Raw genomic sequence first — 17,063 nt, forward strand, 5'->3', positions numbered from 1 at the left:
AGTAAAGACGACTGGCAACCGATTGCTTAATCAAACCACCCATATGTCTTCTTTTTAGGCTATAAAAATAATTGGCTCCATCTTCCCTTGTTCTTTTTCAGGCAATTATGGCTGAAAACACTCCTACCACCGATCAATTGAGAATCGTTTACGAACAATTACAACAACAACTGAAACAGCAACACAAAGTACCAGCCATGGAACAGGAAAGGAAAATGGAAATAATGCAGCTTCTGCACGATTTCAATGATATCAAAGATGCGGCACAAATCGTTTTGGGGGCATTGGCCAATTTGGAGCGTAAGACGATCAAGGAAATGCATTTGCAATATAATTTACCCTTAAATGAGTAAGGATTTGCATTTTAAAAATTGTCGAATTTTTTTTCAAATATCGCTTTTTCCGTAACCAGAACAGAGATCAAATGAAAGGGAATCTGTATTATTTTTTTAATTTTTTTCTATATATTTAATTTCTTCTTAAAAAATCTGTAAAAGAAAAACCACTATTTTCATCATTTGTTGAAATGTTTAGAAAAAAAAAACATTAACAATAACATATGTATGTATGTTCGACCTATTTCTAGAAGTTTGTTTCTTTGTTGTTTTTTTATAAATTACATAAGATAATCAAAAAAATGCCAACATTGTACTTGGGTACGGCAACTGATGAAACGAAATTATTCTCCTCAATTTGAGGATATCGCGGCGCTTAGAGTCTACGTTTCCAAATATACCACCGAACACCTTGTGGATTGCAATCATAATGCGGCATCACCAGCCCTAAAGAATACCCGGCAACGTTCATTAAATGCTTTGTATGAGCGATCTTTGACAATGTCTTCCACATTCAGTTCCGATTGTAAAACGCGCAACTAGAAAAAATGAAGGAGGAACATTAGACCCAATATTGTTATTAACAAAAGATATTCCCTAGCCAACCTTTCGTTGTTCCGATTTAAATTTCTTATTGACATCAACATCATCCGGATTGGCTTCACGTTGTTCGCGCAGGGTTTTCAATGTATCGGCCGAGACCATAATACAGCCACGGATGGCCTCCTCACGTTGTTTGTGGCCCACCTTTAATTTGTCATATAAATCACGGCAGGTCTGTTCACTATTCACCTGACCCTTAAACGATTCAGTCGGCAGGGAAGAGTTCAATGTGTAAATGATCTTATCATCAATATCACGCATTTTCTTCAAAGCTTCCTGAAAGAAGAATTTTTTTCAATTAGCCGCCTATGGAGAATTGTTGGAATCATCCATCACCTACTTGGAAGCCAAGGAAATCATGACAGGAATATGAAATGGCCATATTTCTGGAAGGATTTTGCTAATAATCTTTTACAAAAGAACAGAAGTGTTACAAAATTTTCTATTTGCTGCAATTTGGTGACAGAAAAACACCGACTGAAATGTCAAATTGGATTTAGTGCAACATAACCTTATTAGCAGTATGACAGGGTTGTATTGTTTAGGGATAGTTAAGTCGACTTTCGACTTTTGTGTCTTTTACAGACTTCATTTAAAAACGTTCCACCTACCTAATTTAAAAAAAAAATAGGGGGAGCAAGGAGAAAATGGGTGTAGAATCGAATACGAAGACCTGGAAAAAACTAAATTAGGTTTATTTATCGAAAAAATTTAGGTTTATTTATCGAAAAAATTTATGTTTATAGAATTGATTTATTGATTTCTTATTCTACAGAAAAGCTTAGTATCGATTCTTATCGTTCAATATTTTTACAGAAAATGTTGGTATCGGCCATCAATTCAAAACAAATATTTTTTATCGATGAAATTATTAACATTAAATGTTGTTATTGATCCTGGTTATCCTTCATTTTATTTAAAGAATAATTTATTATCGTTTAACTATTCTAGATAAAAAGGTATTATATGTCAACTTTTTTACAGACATTCTTGTTATCGATGCCTTATTTTTGAGAAAAACTTGTAATAGATGAACTTTTTGCCCAACAATTTGTTATCGATCAACTTTTTTTTTTTTTCATAGAAAACCTTGTCAAATTTTTTATCGATTAACATTTGTACAGAAAATCTTGTTAACGTTCAATATTTTTACAGAAAATATTGTTATCGATCAACAAATCTAAAAGAACCTCTGTTATCGATGAAATTGTTTACTGTAAATCTTGTTATCAATTATATTTTATAGAGAAAAACTTGTTATCGAATATTTTATTATCGGTTGACTATTCTAGAAAAAACGTGTTATCGATCAGCTTTTTTACAGACATTCATGTTATCGATGCATTTTTATTGAGAAAAACTTGTAATCGTTGAACTTTTGGCCAAACATTTTTTTTATCGTTTAACATTTCTGTATAAAAAAGTGTTATCGATCCACTTCTATCAAAATCCATGTTACTGGTCAACTTTTCTAGAAAAAAAAATCTTGTTATTGGTCAACTTTTTTATAGAAAATTGTCTTTAAGTTTAATGTTACTAGGGGACAAGTTGCTATCGATTAACTTTTTTTTATAGAAAATCTTGTAATCGATTCATTTTTATTGAGAAAAACTTGAAATCGTTTAACTTTTGGCTAATAAAAATGTTATCGTTTAACCTTTCTAAAGAAAAACTTGTTATCGATCACGTTTTTACCGCAAAATTTTGTTATTTTTCAGCTTTCTTACAGACATTTTTGTTATCGATGTATTTTTATAGAGAAAAAGTTGTAATCGTTGAACTTTTGGCCAATAATTTTTTATCGCTTAACATTTCTATAAAAACACATGTTATCGATCCACTTTATCGTTCGATTTTCTTAGAGAAAAACTATTTATTAACTTTTCTGTTTTCATAAAGAATAACATTTTTATCTATTATTTTTTTTTAAGCATTTTTTTTTTTTTGTAAAATCCTTGGACTCGATAGTCTTAGAAAATAAAAAAATTCGATTAAAAAAAAATATCAGTCTTGCTATCGTGTTGTTTTCATAAAGAAAAAAATTTTGTCTAGAATTTACTTTTTTTATGTGCTTGTAGTCGATAATTTTTGAAAATAAAAAAATATCGACTATTTTAAATATGAAACTCTGTTAGAATACAAAATTGAAATATCCTGGACTATTTTTTTTTAAATTTTATATATATTCGATATACCCATTATATATCAATTAACCCATTAGTATAGAAAAAAATGCATATGATATTTTCAAAATAAGCTTGACATTTTTTATTTATTATTATATATTTATTTATATATTAAAGCAATGCGTTTTTATAATAATAATAATCATGTATTTTTTATTTAGATACTATTCAAAAAATATAAATTGAAAAATATTTATTTTTATTTCCGTTTTACGAAACATTTTTTTTGCAAATAATATAAATATCAATATTTTTTTAGTATTAGGATAATTTTAGTTTTTTTGCAAAATAAATTTTCAAAGCCTTATATATCCTTACTCTGCTTATTCAAACCATTATCATCTCAAAAAACTTTTTTTTTTATTATTAGAATTTAACTTAAAAGAATTGAAAACAAATATTTACAAAAAAAAAAAAAAAAAAACAATTATTTTTAAAAATATATATTTTACATAAATGAATATTGCACTTAATAAAAAGAGCAGTATGGGAATATTAAAAAAAAGAAAACTTAATAAAAAGCAAACAAATAAAGAACCTAATTAAGAAAGAAAAGAAGAAAACAAAAGTGAAATGAAATAAGTGTTAGTGGGTGGGGAAGGGGTTTGAATAAAAAACAAAATAATAAAGAACCTATAATTCGACTACTAATATAAATTTATTTATAATATTATTTTTTGTAATATATAAATCATTAATAAAGATATTAAATTATGCATGTATGTATGAATGAATGTGTATATATATTATAAATTATTATGAAATTATCACCCGTGCATACAGGACAAAATTAAAAATTTTAGCATATCCTTTAACATCATGGTCATTTTTTTACATTCCCGAAAAAAAACACAACAGAACAAAAATTAAATAATAATAATTAATTATATATAATATTTAAAACAAAACAAAAACAAATAATAGAGTAAACTATATATAGCTAGAAATTATATAATAATCACAATAATTGTTTAAAACGCTCGGCGTATAAGTGGTTGGTTGGTTCCAAATTTTATTAACCTCTGTTTTTTCTAATTTCCTTTTCATCTTCCTCCTTTTTCCGAATTTAGGATATTGTACACATCTTTTTCAAATCATTTTCCGTTTCGTCATTATCTTCAACACCCAAGACACCACTGGGCAGAGTTTTACCCTCAATATTTGGCAAATAGGGTTCATAGTCTAGACCCTTGCGTTCGTAGAATAGTAAATACGCCGAACTAGGATCAATATTCGGGGGATTTGAAATTTCCCGACACGAACTGTCATTGTAGCAATACCATGAACCATTTGGATTGGCGGCATAGGAGACATAATGGCCACCATTTAACATACCGGAATGGGACTGCAAAGAAAGAAAAAAAATATCGATTAGTTTATTTATTTTTTAAAAAGGGCATGTTATCGAAATAACTCATTCAATTTTGTTCTAAAGAAAAAATGGAGAGATTATCGAAAGATTTGTTGTAGAGAAGTATAATTTTTTTTATTGAACACGATAAATTTTCGAAAAACTTGTTATCGATACATTTTTCTACAAAAAATATTTGTTGTCGATTATAATTACTAAGAATAGAATAAATAATCGATCGACTTTTCAATAGAAAATAATGTTATCGAACCATTTTTCTATAAAAAAGCATGTTATCGAACAATTTTTGTACAGAAATATATGTTATTGAACAATATTTCCCCAGAAAAACTTGTTATCGAAATAATTACTCATAAAAAAACTTGTTAGAAATTAATAACTTAAGATTAGAACACAATTCCTATGAAAAGATTTGTTGTAGAGAAATATTTTTTATAGAAAAGTTTATTATTGAGAATGATACATTTTCGCAAAACTTGTTATCGATACATTTTACTACAAAAAAATATTTATTATCGATTAGTTAGTTTTATGTAAAAAGCTTGTTTTTACAAATAATTATTAAGAATAGAATGAATAATCGATCCAATTTTTAATCGAAAATATTGTCATCGAACCATTTTCTATAGAAATCCTTTTTATACCATCTTTTATACAGAAATATATGTTATCGAACATTTTTTGTACAGAAGAATCAACATTTCCACAGAAAATAACAAGTTTAATGCATCAAAAACTGGTTATCGATACAATTTTTTTTTATCAATACATTTTTTATCGATACATTTTTCTATAAAAATGTCGATAAGTATATCTATAAAGTAGGTTTTATCGATTTGAAAGCAAAAAAAAAAAAAGAATTAAATAAAGTAATTCGATAACAGAAAATCTTGTTATCGAATTACTTTATCGATTTTTTCTATAGAAAAACTTATTATCGAACAAATTCTCCATAAAAAGTTGATTTTTGAACCACTTTCCGATAAAAAGTCTTGCATCCCTACATTCGTCTATAGAAAATACTGTTATCGTTCAACTTGTCTACAAAAAAGTTTGTTATCGAATTACTTTTCAATAGATAACCATCTTATCGGAGAATTTTTCTGTAATACGGCATCTTATTGAATCACTTTCTCATGGAAAGGCTGTTATCGTTTCACTTTTCTATTAAAAATTGTATTATCGATCAATTTTATATATATAAAGTTTGTTATCGAACCATATTTGTACAAGAAAGCTTGTTAACGACTTACTTCTCTATACAAAATCATGTTGCCGTAAAATTTTTCTTTAAAAAATCTTGTTATCGATAATCTTTTCTATAGAAAAAATTGTTATCGAATTACTTTCCGATAGAAAAACTTGTTATCGAACAACATTTCTACAGAAAAAAACACTTTTATACAAAATCGTTCGTTATCTAATATGTCATCTGTAGAAAAGCATGTTATAGGATCATTTCACTTGTTATCGATCAACATTTTTTGCCAAAAAGCTTGTTATCGGATCACATACCTTGTTATTGATCACCATTTCCACAGAAAGTCTTATTATCGATCAATATTTCTACCAAAAACTTGTTATAATTTGTTATCGATCAACAGAAAGACTTGTTATCGATCATTATTTCTGCCAAAAACCTTGTTATCGAACAACATGTTTATAGAAAATATTTTTATTGAACAGCATTCCTATAGAAAATATTTTTATTGGACAGCATTCCAATAGAAAATATTGTCATCGAATCACTTTAAATGAGAAAATCATGTTATCGAATCACTATTATTGAGAAAATCGTGTTATCGAATCACTATTATTGAGAAAATCATGTTATCGAATCGCTATTAATTAGAAAATCATGTTATCGAATCGCTATTATTGAGAAAATCGTGTTATCGAATCACTGTTAATAAGAAAATCGTGTTATCGAATCACTATTAATGAGAAAATCATGTTATCGAATCACTATTAATTAGAAAATTATGTTAACGAATCGTTATTATTGAGAAAATAATGTTATCGAATCACTATTATTGAGAAAATCGTGTTATCGAATCACTATTAATAAGAAAATCGTGTTATCGAATCACTATTAACGAGAAAAACTAAAATAAAATATCGAAATAAAAAAAAAATATTCTTTAAAAAACCCACGCCAGTCTGGGTATCGGAAAAAGTATTCTTTAAAAAATCAAGAACTTAGTGGCCATTGGAAAAAAGTAGGTTTGCGATTCTCCAGAAACTTACCACAACAGCATATAGCTTATATTTCGGATCGAATGGATCATCACCCTTTTTCAATTTATGCTGATGGAAATCCTCGAAGGCGCCGTCAACAATGGGCGTTTTTGTAAGACTTGTGGAAATTAAACGCTTGCGTCGGGTCATTGTACGATCATCAGTAGCGCCGGTCATTCGTAATATGGCAGCATTATCTAACATTTTATCTGAAGATTCTTCTTCGTCGTCGTCATCGTCATCGGAGCCGGTGACACCATTCATTGCAGCACCACCACTACTCTCAACCCCTTTGCAATTTTTATTATTACTATTGTTAATGATATTACAACAAACATCTAAAATTTGTTCTTGATTTGGTGTTGTTGTTGTAGTTGCGGCTGTGTTCGGTTGTTGTTGTTGTAAATTCAATATATTATTGACTTTTTCATTTAACGATAATTGAGCCTCTTTCGTTAGACCATTGAGGGGTGGAGGAGGAGGATTGTTGGCATTACCATTACCATTTTTAAGCGAGGCGGCCATGGTTGTTTCATTGAGGGTGGTCTTGGTTGTAGCTGTGCTGTTGGTGCTCTCATTTTGGCTTATTTGTTGTAATTTAGTTTCTTTTTTGTCTTCGTACTTCTGTTGTTGTTGTTGTTTTTTAATATCACTTGTTTTTGTTGTTGTTATTGCTTCTTGCTGATTATTTTCATTAATACCATTCATTGTTTTGGAAATCTCATTCATTTCGAGTAGCTCTTTGTGCCTTAATATGGTCTCTTGGGGCACAGCTGCCAAATACGGTGTCGGATCGAAATCATCCAATGGAAAGTGTACCACCTTTTGTGATTTAACCCATTTATTGTTGACACAATTGAATCGCTTCAGATGAATGATCTGAAAAGGGAAGAGGAGGAAAAGAGAGAAAAATTAGCATTTGAAAAAATATTTTTTTTTAAAAAAAATCGAAGCTTCGGTTAGGTTTGGGGATTTGCAGTCACATATGAGGCTGCATCACTCTGAGACCGTTAGGTCCGTTGTGATCATCCACGAGAAGAAAAGAGATAAGGACAGATCTATAGGGGAGAGAAGATTGGGGAATAAAGGGAGATGAGAAGCTTACAGAAAGATATAAAAAAGGTAAGATTGGACAGAATCAGACAGAAGATGTATTACGTGTCAAGGTTGCACTGTCCTAATCACTTTAGGTTTCTAATTATGCTGTAGATTAGTGCAGGTTCGGTTGTTGAGAAGGAGCTAAGACTCGGTAGAAAATGAGCACCCACTAGTCTGTGCCGCCTGTAAGCTAGGGCTGGACAGTGACACAGAAGATGTTCAATTGTCTCCGTCTCCTCCACGTCAACGCAGAGCATACAGTAATCAGAGTTGCATCAAGATCCCATTTACTAGTAAAAGCCCTGACATTGCAGTGACCAGTAATGATTCCTGTCATTTCATCTAATTTCAGATTTGCTCAGGTTCATCAGTGAGTGCGTTCTTTTGGTAGAGTCGGCCAAATGGATCTTGACACATTGCACCTAGGTTCGTTGTACCAAAGATCATCGGCTCTTTCGTCGAAGAATGCCCCAAAGTTCCGGTAAAGATGACATATGGGTGGTTTGATTGAGTGATCAGTTGCTAGATCTGTGGATGTCCCGGCACCCAACACAACTGATAGCTGTAAGTAAGTTCTTCCAAAGCTGCTCTACACTGGAGGACGGCCTCAGATTTGAAATAACAAGATTTGATGGCTTTAAGAGCCGCTTGACTATCCACAAAGATAGTTCCCGGTTCAACGACCTCTGCATCCAGACTTTTTATCAATTCCGCTGCCTTCCAAATCGCGAAGATTTCAGCTTGGAAAACACTACGATTGCAATCCAGCTTGTAGGTTAACTCAAGGCCTTTCACAGTAGACGCCCGCTCCGGTACCTTCTTCCATCTTGGATCGGTCTGTATAGAAGGCCAGGCCGTCCGGAGGAGGGTTACTTCGGTTCCAGTCGTCTCTACTAGGAATAACGACATCTACATCGTCAAATCTCAGGACTGGTGATATATAGTCGCTTAGTTTTATTTTTTTGTTCATGCAGCCTTAGGGCGCTACGCGCGGCCTGACACTTAATGCTAAGGGCCTAAAATTCAGCATTGCGTTCAATGCCACTTGTGACGTACTACTCCTGGCGCCTGTAACTAAAATCGAGGCGGATCTTTGTACCCTATCTAATTTACTGGATGTCGACTTGTGGCGCAGATAGTTCCACCACACAAGAGAACCATAGGATAGGATGGGCCTTGCCACAGTGTTATACAACCAGTGTATAGTCGATGGTTTTAGCCCCCAGCTTTTACCAATGGAATTCCCGCTTTGGGAATGTAAGTAACTTTTACCTCGCTCCATAGATCTGGCACATACGAGAGAGTCAAACACGCCGTATCGATCCTCTCAAGGATCATATATAAACTTGGCGAGGCAAATTGAAGCATCGCCGGTTAGATTCCATCTGGTCCTGGTGATTTATACGGTTTGAATGACTGCCCATTTAATTTTCTGTTAACCAATGAGATCCAAATCCGGAGTCAGAAAAGGTAGAGTGTCATCACGTTCACCGTCGATGGTACCAATATCTTTGCAACCTGGGAAATGAGTCTCAGCTAGAAGATTAAGAGTCTACGAACGCTCCATCCTGCTTCTTGATACATCCGATGGACTTCGGATCCTTGGATAGTAGTCTTCGAAACCTAGCAGCGTCGTTGACTCCTATCGACTCACAGAAATTTATCCAAGACTTTTTCTTTGCGCGTTTTATCCCACTCTTGTATTTGTTGAAACTAGCCCTGTTGGAGTTCCAATAAATATGGAGTTTTGGTTTATGCGCCCTGTTGTACAGTAGTCTGGTCGCTTTTCTGAGCTCGCCAAGTTCCTTGTTCCACCAAACTGGCTGAGATTTTTTCCCAGGGTATGTAAACGGATCCCTTATGGCATCTAAGAAGAACGTCCGTTAGATTGTCCACGGCCCCATTAAATCGAAGCTCTTCTGGGCATTAAAAAATATTCTTTTAAAAAATCGGAGCCTTTCTGGGCATTAAAAAAATATTTTTTAAAAAATAGAAGGAAGTCCTTCTGGACATTGAAAAATACGCTTTAAAAAAATTAAGCCTTTCTGGGCATTGAAAACATATTCTTTAAAAGATCGATACCATTCTGGTCATTGAAAAAATAATTTTTAAAAAATCGAAGCCTTTCTGGACATTTTTGGGCATATATTTTGAAAGCGGATTTTTTTTAACTTACCAAAATTGGTGGCAATTTCCAGATTTGCAGTTTTTTAGTGGCCGGTTTCTTGCCCTTACAATGGCTGCAGTGATACCATTGCTCCAATTTTTCTTCAGATGTGAAAGCTCTTAGGCAATGATTCAGATCGACCGGTTCAATTTGTTCTTTGCGACATATGGCCACCGATTCATGATCTATCCAAAGCTGAAATCAAATAAAAGAGGGTCACAATGGAAATTTTAAAAAATAGAAACTCTCTCTCACCCTTTCCAAGGTACACTGATAACGTAAATGCAATGCCGTTGGATCCCAATCGATAGCTATTATATATTTATTATCATAATTTCGTGTCAAGATCATCGATTGTTGTGACTGCAGCGAATCACGATCGGATGAGTTGGAATTTAATGGTCTACTACTGCGATTATCTAACGTTGTAGCGGATATTGAATTATTTGCAGCAGATTTTGGCATCATTTTTGGAGTTGAAGTATTACCTGAATGAAGGGGGAAGAGGAAGCGGAATTTTAATTAGAAATCGGAATGCGATGCGGGAAATAGTGGTGACAACTTACTTGTATCAAAACTATTTGTAAATAATGAACTTTGGAATACATATTCATTGTTGCAGGGTATTTCACAGCCACGACAAAAGTTAGACCACGGACATAAGGCGCATGTTAGACCATCACTTTTTACCGCACGCAAAGAAAATGGAAAATCATAGCCCAAGCTATCATCACTAGAAAAGAGAGAACGAGAGATATGAAAAAAATTCATTTTCAAAAAAGTCCAGTCCATTCCCTACAGTAATTATATGCAACCTAGTTTCCTAAACAATTTATACATATTTTTTCTATATCGAAGACTTTCTGGCCATAAAAAATATTCTTTAAATAATCGAAGCCCTTCTGGACATTCAAAAAATAATTTAAAAAAAAATCGAAGTCTTTCTGAGCTTTGGAAAAATATTCTTTACAAAATGGAAGTCCTTCTGGACATTGAAGGCCCATCCTTTCCTATGGTTCTCATGTTGGGAGGCACTGCTTGCGCCACAAGTAGACATCTGGCAAACTAGACAAGGTACAAGGAGCCGCATCGATTCTAATAACTAAAGTACCCCACAAGCAGCTCTGAACGCAATGCTGAACTTAAGGCCTCTGTGTCTCAGCATTAAGTGTCAGGCAGCGTGTAGTGCCCTAAGGTTGCATGAACAAAATCTATGGCGAAATTGTACCTACGGGCATGGATGTATCCTGAACAAACTAGGTATGACATTGGACCAACGCGTAAAACTAAGCGACTATATATCACCAGTCCTGAGATTTGTAGAGTTTGGACTGGAACCGTAGCAACGCTCCTCTGGGCGGTTGCAAGATGGACGGAGGTGCAGGGGCTGGCGTCTATGAAAGGCTAGGCCTTGAGCTTACCTACAAGCTGAATAGTAACTATAGTGTTTTCCAAGCTGAAATCTTCGCTATTTGGATGGTAGCGGAATTAAAAAAAGGGTGGATGCAGATAACCGGTGGATAGTCAGGTGGCTCTTAAAGCCATCAAATCCTGTAATATCAAATCCGAGGTCTTGTTCGAATGTAGAGCAGTTTTGGAAACACTAATTTACAGCTATCGGCTGTGTTGGTACACCAGGACACGTGACATCATGGGTAATGAAAAAACAGAAGACGAATTAATAACTGTGAGAACCTGACATTTTTCTTAAAAACGGAGGAATCTAAGATTTTTTCTAAAGAAAAAAACCGTGGGAAACTGGGATTTAATGAATTGTTTTCTATAGACAAAACTGTGGGAACCAGTGGTTCCGCGAATGTTTTTTATAGAAAACAAATGTAGGACACCGCGTGGGAGCCTATCATCCCCATTTTTGGATTGAGCAATCTCTACTTAAACCAAATAACTGCAGCCCTAAGACAGGCAAGAACGATCTTCCCCTATGTAGCACCATTATTATCTTCTGTCTGTTATTTTCAGTTGGTCAACCATTAATGACAAAGACTTTAGGTTAGGTTTTTGGACCTGATATTATAACATATAGATTGAGCAATCTCTTCGTAAACCAATTAACTGCAGCCCTAAGGCGTATGGAGCGGCGATATTATCTTCTGCGTCTGTTACTTCAATTGGTCAAACTATAAATCACAAAGACGTTAGGCTAGGTTATGGGTTAGGTTTTTGGACCTGATGTTATAACATATTGATTGAGCAATCTCTACTTAAACCAATTAACAGCAGCCCTAAGGCTTAGGGAGCGGCATTATTATCTTCTGTGTGTGTTACTTTCAGTTGGTTAAACTATAAATCGCAAAGACGTTGGGTTAGGTTATGGGTTAGGTTTTTGGAACTGATGTTACAACAAATCCTAGAAGTAATCACCCTAAGGCCTATTTTGCGCCATTATTTTCTCCAGTGTCTGTTACTTTCAGTTGGTCAAACTATAAATCACAAAGACGTTAGGTTAGGTTTTTTTCGATGCGATGTTACAACAAATCCTAGAAGTTATGTTCAATCACGATTTAACTACAGCCCTAAGGCCTATGTTTACGACATTATTATCTTCTGTGTCTGTTACTTTCAGTTGGTCAAACTGTAAAAGGGCACTGAAAAAAGAAAAATAAGTTAAAATAAAAATTCAAAAATACTCACCAATCCGCGGCATGATTTGCCTGATCCGTTGATGCTGGCAGTGGTGTCAATAGGCGACTAACTTGTAACCATACGGCACAATATAAATCCTTATTTGTACCACCCTCTAAATTGGGTATTAACAAAGGCACTCCAAAGATACTGGGCCGGGTTTTGTGGTGGGACAAAAAATAACTATCCTGCCGGGTGATTTTACGATGCAATGCCATTAGATATTTACCGACTTTGTAGTGTTGTGAGGGAACACGGGAAAATACACCGGCGCCATTTGTGGCATCATAATTATGGGAACCCGCCGCCATCAAACCATTACTCATTGGAGGCATACAACAGGAATCACTTAGGTCTTGTTTGATGAAATTTTGTCGATTTATTTCCGATTCCATTAAACGTTGGGCATTAGCCTCATCGGCGGTATTATTGAGGCGGCATGGACATTCACTTAAACGCCGCAGGCCGCCCTCACACATAATTGCCGCTGGATTTTTGGAGGATTCTGTTTGATTTAGAATCACAGCCGGATCACAGGTTGAACTTTCCATGGAATTTTCACCGGAATGTGTTGCCGTGGCCAGGGAGGATGATGAGCATGTATTGGGTTCTGTACTATTGCTGCCACCATGTAATAGCTTAGCAGAGGTGGAGATATTTTTTTGTAAAATACCACCATTAACGAATGTATTCTCGGGGCTACGACTTATGTTGGAGGTGTGCTGTGCGGCATTAATGGAGATAATATTAAAAAAATTATTTTTTAAATAGTAGATTATTTCAATGGTGGTGTTTTTTTAAGTTAGCATTTTGTTTGTACAGTACTTAAGTAAAATTAAAATATATTCTATAGCAAGTGTGCTAAGGAAAGAATAAGAGATTTGAAGGAGGGTAAAACGAAAGAAAGCTAAATAATTTATTACAATTATTTTTTTCTATTGTGATCTCTTTACCTATACAAAAGCCAGGTGCAAAATAAAAGCATTTCAAATTGGTGAAATTTAGTTAGGCTAAAAATATTTACAAAGCGATTTTTTTGTTTGATCCACACCACAATTTAAAAAAATAAATAAAAACTAGGGACTGTTTTAAAAAATAAAATTTTTTAATAAAGAATTAGACTCTTTTACAATAAACAAAAAAATAAATTGGCAAATTTCTACAAACTAACAAAAAATTACGCTGCTAAATTCGCTACACCAAAAACTAAAAAATTGACTAAAGTAATTTAATAAAAAAAATTAAAGTGCCATCCATCTATTTTGGAAAACAGTTACACACACTAAGCTAATTTACAATACACACACAAAGAAACTACAAAGCGTATACAGTTTTGGAGATTTAATTTTGAAATATTTATTTATTTTATTTTGCACAATGATGTACCATTTTTTCAAATTAATTGCAGGTCTTGATTGTGATTGTCCCGCTGTAGGTCTTTTGTAAAAAAAGAGAACAATTTTTTAAACAAGGATCTATTTTTGTATACAATTCACTTAAGACATCTGTATCATTCAGGTCCCCTGTTCATCATTGGCCCCTCGAGGCGGATCAGTGACCGATTATGACAAACAAAAATCTCCACATAAATGTTCAAGAATTTACCTTAAATGTTGATGAAATTCTGCCAGTTGGTGAAAAATTCACAGAGAAGAAACTAAAAAATAAAATGCTAAATCAAAAAAAATTCCACATAAATGCTGAAGAATTTGCCTTTACAAGCCGAGGATATTCTGTCACCTAGGTGGAAAATTTACAGGGAGAAAATACAAAGGTAAAATGCAGAGTCAGAAGAAGGCTGCGACAAGGAAGAACGTGGAGACGGCGAGCAAAGTTCTGAGTCAGAAGAAGGAAGTCGGTGCAAACAGAGAGAAAATTTTTGTGTACAGTCCACATAAGATATCCGTGTCATTCAGATCACCTGTTTATCATTGGTCCTTCGAGGCGAATCAGTGACCGATTATGAGAAAAAGGAAATTCCACCTAAATGATGAAGAATTTGCCTTCACAGGTCGAGGAAATATTGTCGGCTTGGTGGAAAAATCACAGAGAAGAAACTACAAAATAAAATATTTAGTCGGAAGAAGGCGGTGATGCCGAGCATAAGAAGACACTGATAAGAAGCAAATTTGGCGCGGGAGTTTCAGTTCTCAGTACAGAACGAAGGGGTGAGGGGTGAAAAGACTCGGCACCGACTGAAGACCTAACTCTACTGGCATGTTCGTAGAGGGTAGATGGATATATAGCGGGCATATAACTACATAGCTAACCTAGTAGTAAGGAGTGCACCCTACGCAATGAAAGACGATACGGTTGATGGAGCTATTGGATAAGAAATCTAAAAAGGGCAGGAAGGTTAAAGCCAGCCCAAAAACAAATTAGCAGCCTTCCGTCGGCATTGGAGGAGGAGCGATGAAGGTTGTGGTCATAGTGCTATATGAAGGTTATAATGAAGAATTGAATGGAATAGTCGTATGGAGGCGGAGTAACGTACAAAAACGTACGTAGAAGTTGCTCTGAAAACAACAAAGGAAGCCAATGATAGCCATGCGAGATGAAAAGAAGGATCACCGGAAAAGAGATGAAAAGAAAATTATTAAAGAACTGACTGTTTTGGAAAATACCCGCCGATCTAGAAGTTGCTCCTAAAACAACAGAGGAAGCCAATGGTTGTCATGAAGAAAGCTTGCAGTCATTACAGGCAAAGCTTGAAGACGCTAAAGACAAATTCCGCGCATTAGAAAATCAAGTTCACCGATAATCCACAGCCTTAAAAATGAAGTTGTCGGCTAAAGATGTGGAGAAGGCAATTGGAAATGGTGTGACCCAGAAGCTGATGAGGACTATTGTCAATGGTTCAGGCTGAAAGAAGTAGCGGATGACGATTCTTGAGACTGGCTGGGAGACATGCTAGCGCAGCATGAACCGACATAACTTATTTCGCAGTACTGCAAGATCCGGTTTAGTTCAGAGCAACATAGAAAATGCACCCATTCTCTACATCCATTGCATTTCATTGAGGTAGGTATATGGTGGTCCGGAATTTTTTTCTGTCCCGGCGCAGACATGTAGGTTTCGGAGCAGGCATTCTGGAATATAATATCGCGCCCAGGCCAAAAATAGAGCACACGAACATCCAATTCGTGCCCAATATGCATTGAGGCGGCTACACCATCCATATCTTAATTGTGCCAAAACCACTCTGGTTTATCGAGGTAGCTTCAACTACATCCATGTGAATACGACTCAATCCTGCTACATAGGCCTGGTGATCTAGAGGCTCCCTTTTGTACCTTTGGACCTCTCTCTCCAGATCATGAAGATCTTTCCTGAAATGCTTATCCATCAGGTAACTATTTGCATGGCTTCTTCTATAACACCCAAGCATCGACAACATCTTTTTGGGTTGACACACAGCAAGGATCTTCGTCTCCTCATGTAAGTTCTCTATTGGAGTCATGAGGAGTCACCCTGTTGCAGTCCTCAGTGCGCCATTCTGGCAGGATTGAAGACTTTTCCACTGCGTTGCACTAATATTAGAGGACCACATTGGCGCCGCATAGTTTACCACAGACCAGCTCCCAAATGCTGCCGGCTAGGGACTTGAGAACCTTGTTTCTGTTCCTAATCTTATAGCTGTGGCATGCGCAGACGACTTATAAAGGCTATGTCGAATGATACCCCTAGAACCTTGGGGTAATTGGTGGTCGGAATTGTGAACCCATCGATCTGCACATTCAAAGGTAGCCGCATCTCCTCTGTCCGCTGTGGTAAACAGTGTGGCCGTTAATTTAGTGTCCTCGCCCGGAAAAAATCTGCTATATCCACGAGATAGTGGCTCAGCCTCTTGAACATTTCATAAATTTTGAGTCCTGACACCATGAGCGTACAATCATCCGCTTATGCTTTTATCTTTATGCCGTCCGTTGGGCCTAGAATTCCAGAATGGAAGAGGTTAAACAGTTTCAGAGATATCACACCTCCTACGGGCCTTCGACATCCTGTTTCGGAATTCCACGATCCAACGTTTCAAACTTGGCTGGAGGGTTGTTCTCTGGTTCAGTCCTTCCGTTATATGTGTGCAAATTTGTTGTTGTGCTGTGCTGCTTCCGGAACCCATGTTGATAATCAGCAACGAATGCTAGGCAGTAGTAATGCCTCAAGTGCCGTAGCTACTGGCGACAAAAGTCAGATCGGCCTGTATGACTCACCTTTGCTGGTCAGGGTCAACACTGCCAATTTTCCCGACATCGGGAACTATTAGGGTGGCTAACGACAAGTTGAAGACTTTACTTAAGTACTGTACTTCTGGCTCATCAAGCTGCTTCAATATCACCATGGAGATTCCATCTAGACCAAGCGCCTTGGATGATTTTGAGCTTCTGATGGGACTTGCAACATCCTGCAACGTAAATTGTCGT

At 35.3% G+C, this 17,063-nt stretch overlaps 2 protein-coding genes across 2 annotated transcripts in view; both read right to left on the reverse strand.

Annotated features, from left to right (window-relative positions):
• Positions 1-758: 758 nt before the first annotated feature.
• Positions 759-1,320, reverse strand: LOC133327154 (protein MIX23). The gene is made up of 3 exons (XM_061535724.1): positions 1,279-1,320; positions 942-1,214; positions 759-874 (listed from the first exon to the last, which is right to left on the reverse strand). Exons 1-3 carry the CDS (start codon positions 1,318-1,320, stop codon positions 761-763), a joined length of 429 nt encoding a protein of 142 aa, XP_061391708.1. The 3' UTR covers positions 759-760.
• Positions 1,321-4,189: 2,869 nt separating this feature from the next.
• LOC133327087 (ubiquitin carboxyl-terminal hydrolase 32) overlaps positions 4,190-17,063 on the reverse strand; it is a 28,867-nt gene continuing 15,993 nt past the window's right edge. Inside the window, exons 12-18 of the mRNA XM_061535667.1 lie at positions 12,652-13,364; positions 10,566-10,732; positions 10,255-10,487; positions 10,009-10,194; positions 7,270-7,613; positions 6,744-6,921; positions 4,190-4,469 (exon numbers count right to left, since the gene is read on the reverse strand). Coding sequence (XP_061391651.1) covers positions 4,191-4,469; positions 6,744-6,921; positions 7,270-7,613; positions 10,009-10,194; positions 10,255-10,487; positions 10,566-10,732; positions 12,652-13,364 — 2,100 coding nt within the window. The 3' untranslated portion in view covers position 4,190. The remainder of the gene's footprint in view (positions 4,470-6,743; positions 6,922-7,269; positions 7,614-10,008; positions 10,195-10,254; positions 10,488-10,565; positions 10,733-12,651; positions 13,365-17,063) is intronic.

Source organism: Musca vetustissima, unplaced genomic scaffold (genome assembly GCF_032173495.1).
Source record: "Musca vetustissima isolate MV318-11 ecotype Yass unplaced genomic scaffold, APGP_CSIRO_Mvet_v1 utg28485, whole genome shotgun sequence".
Taxonomy (NCBI): domain Eukaryota; kingdom Metazoa; phylum Arthropoda; class Insecta; order Diptera; family Muscidae; genus Musca; species Musca vetustissima.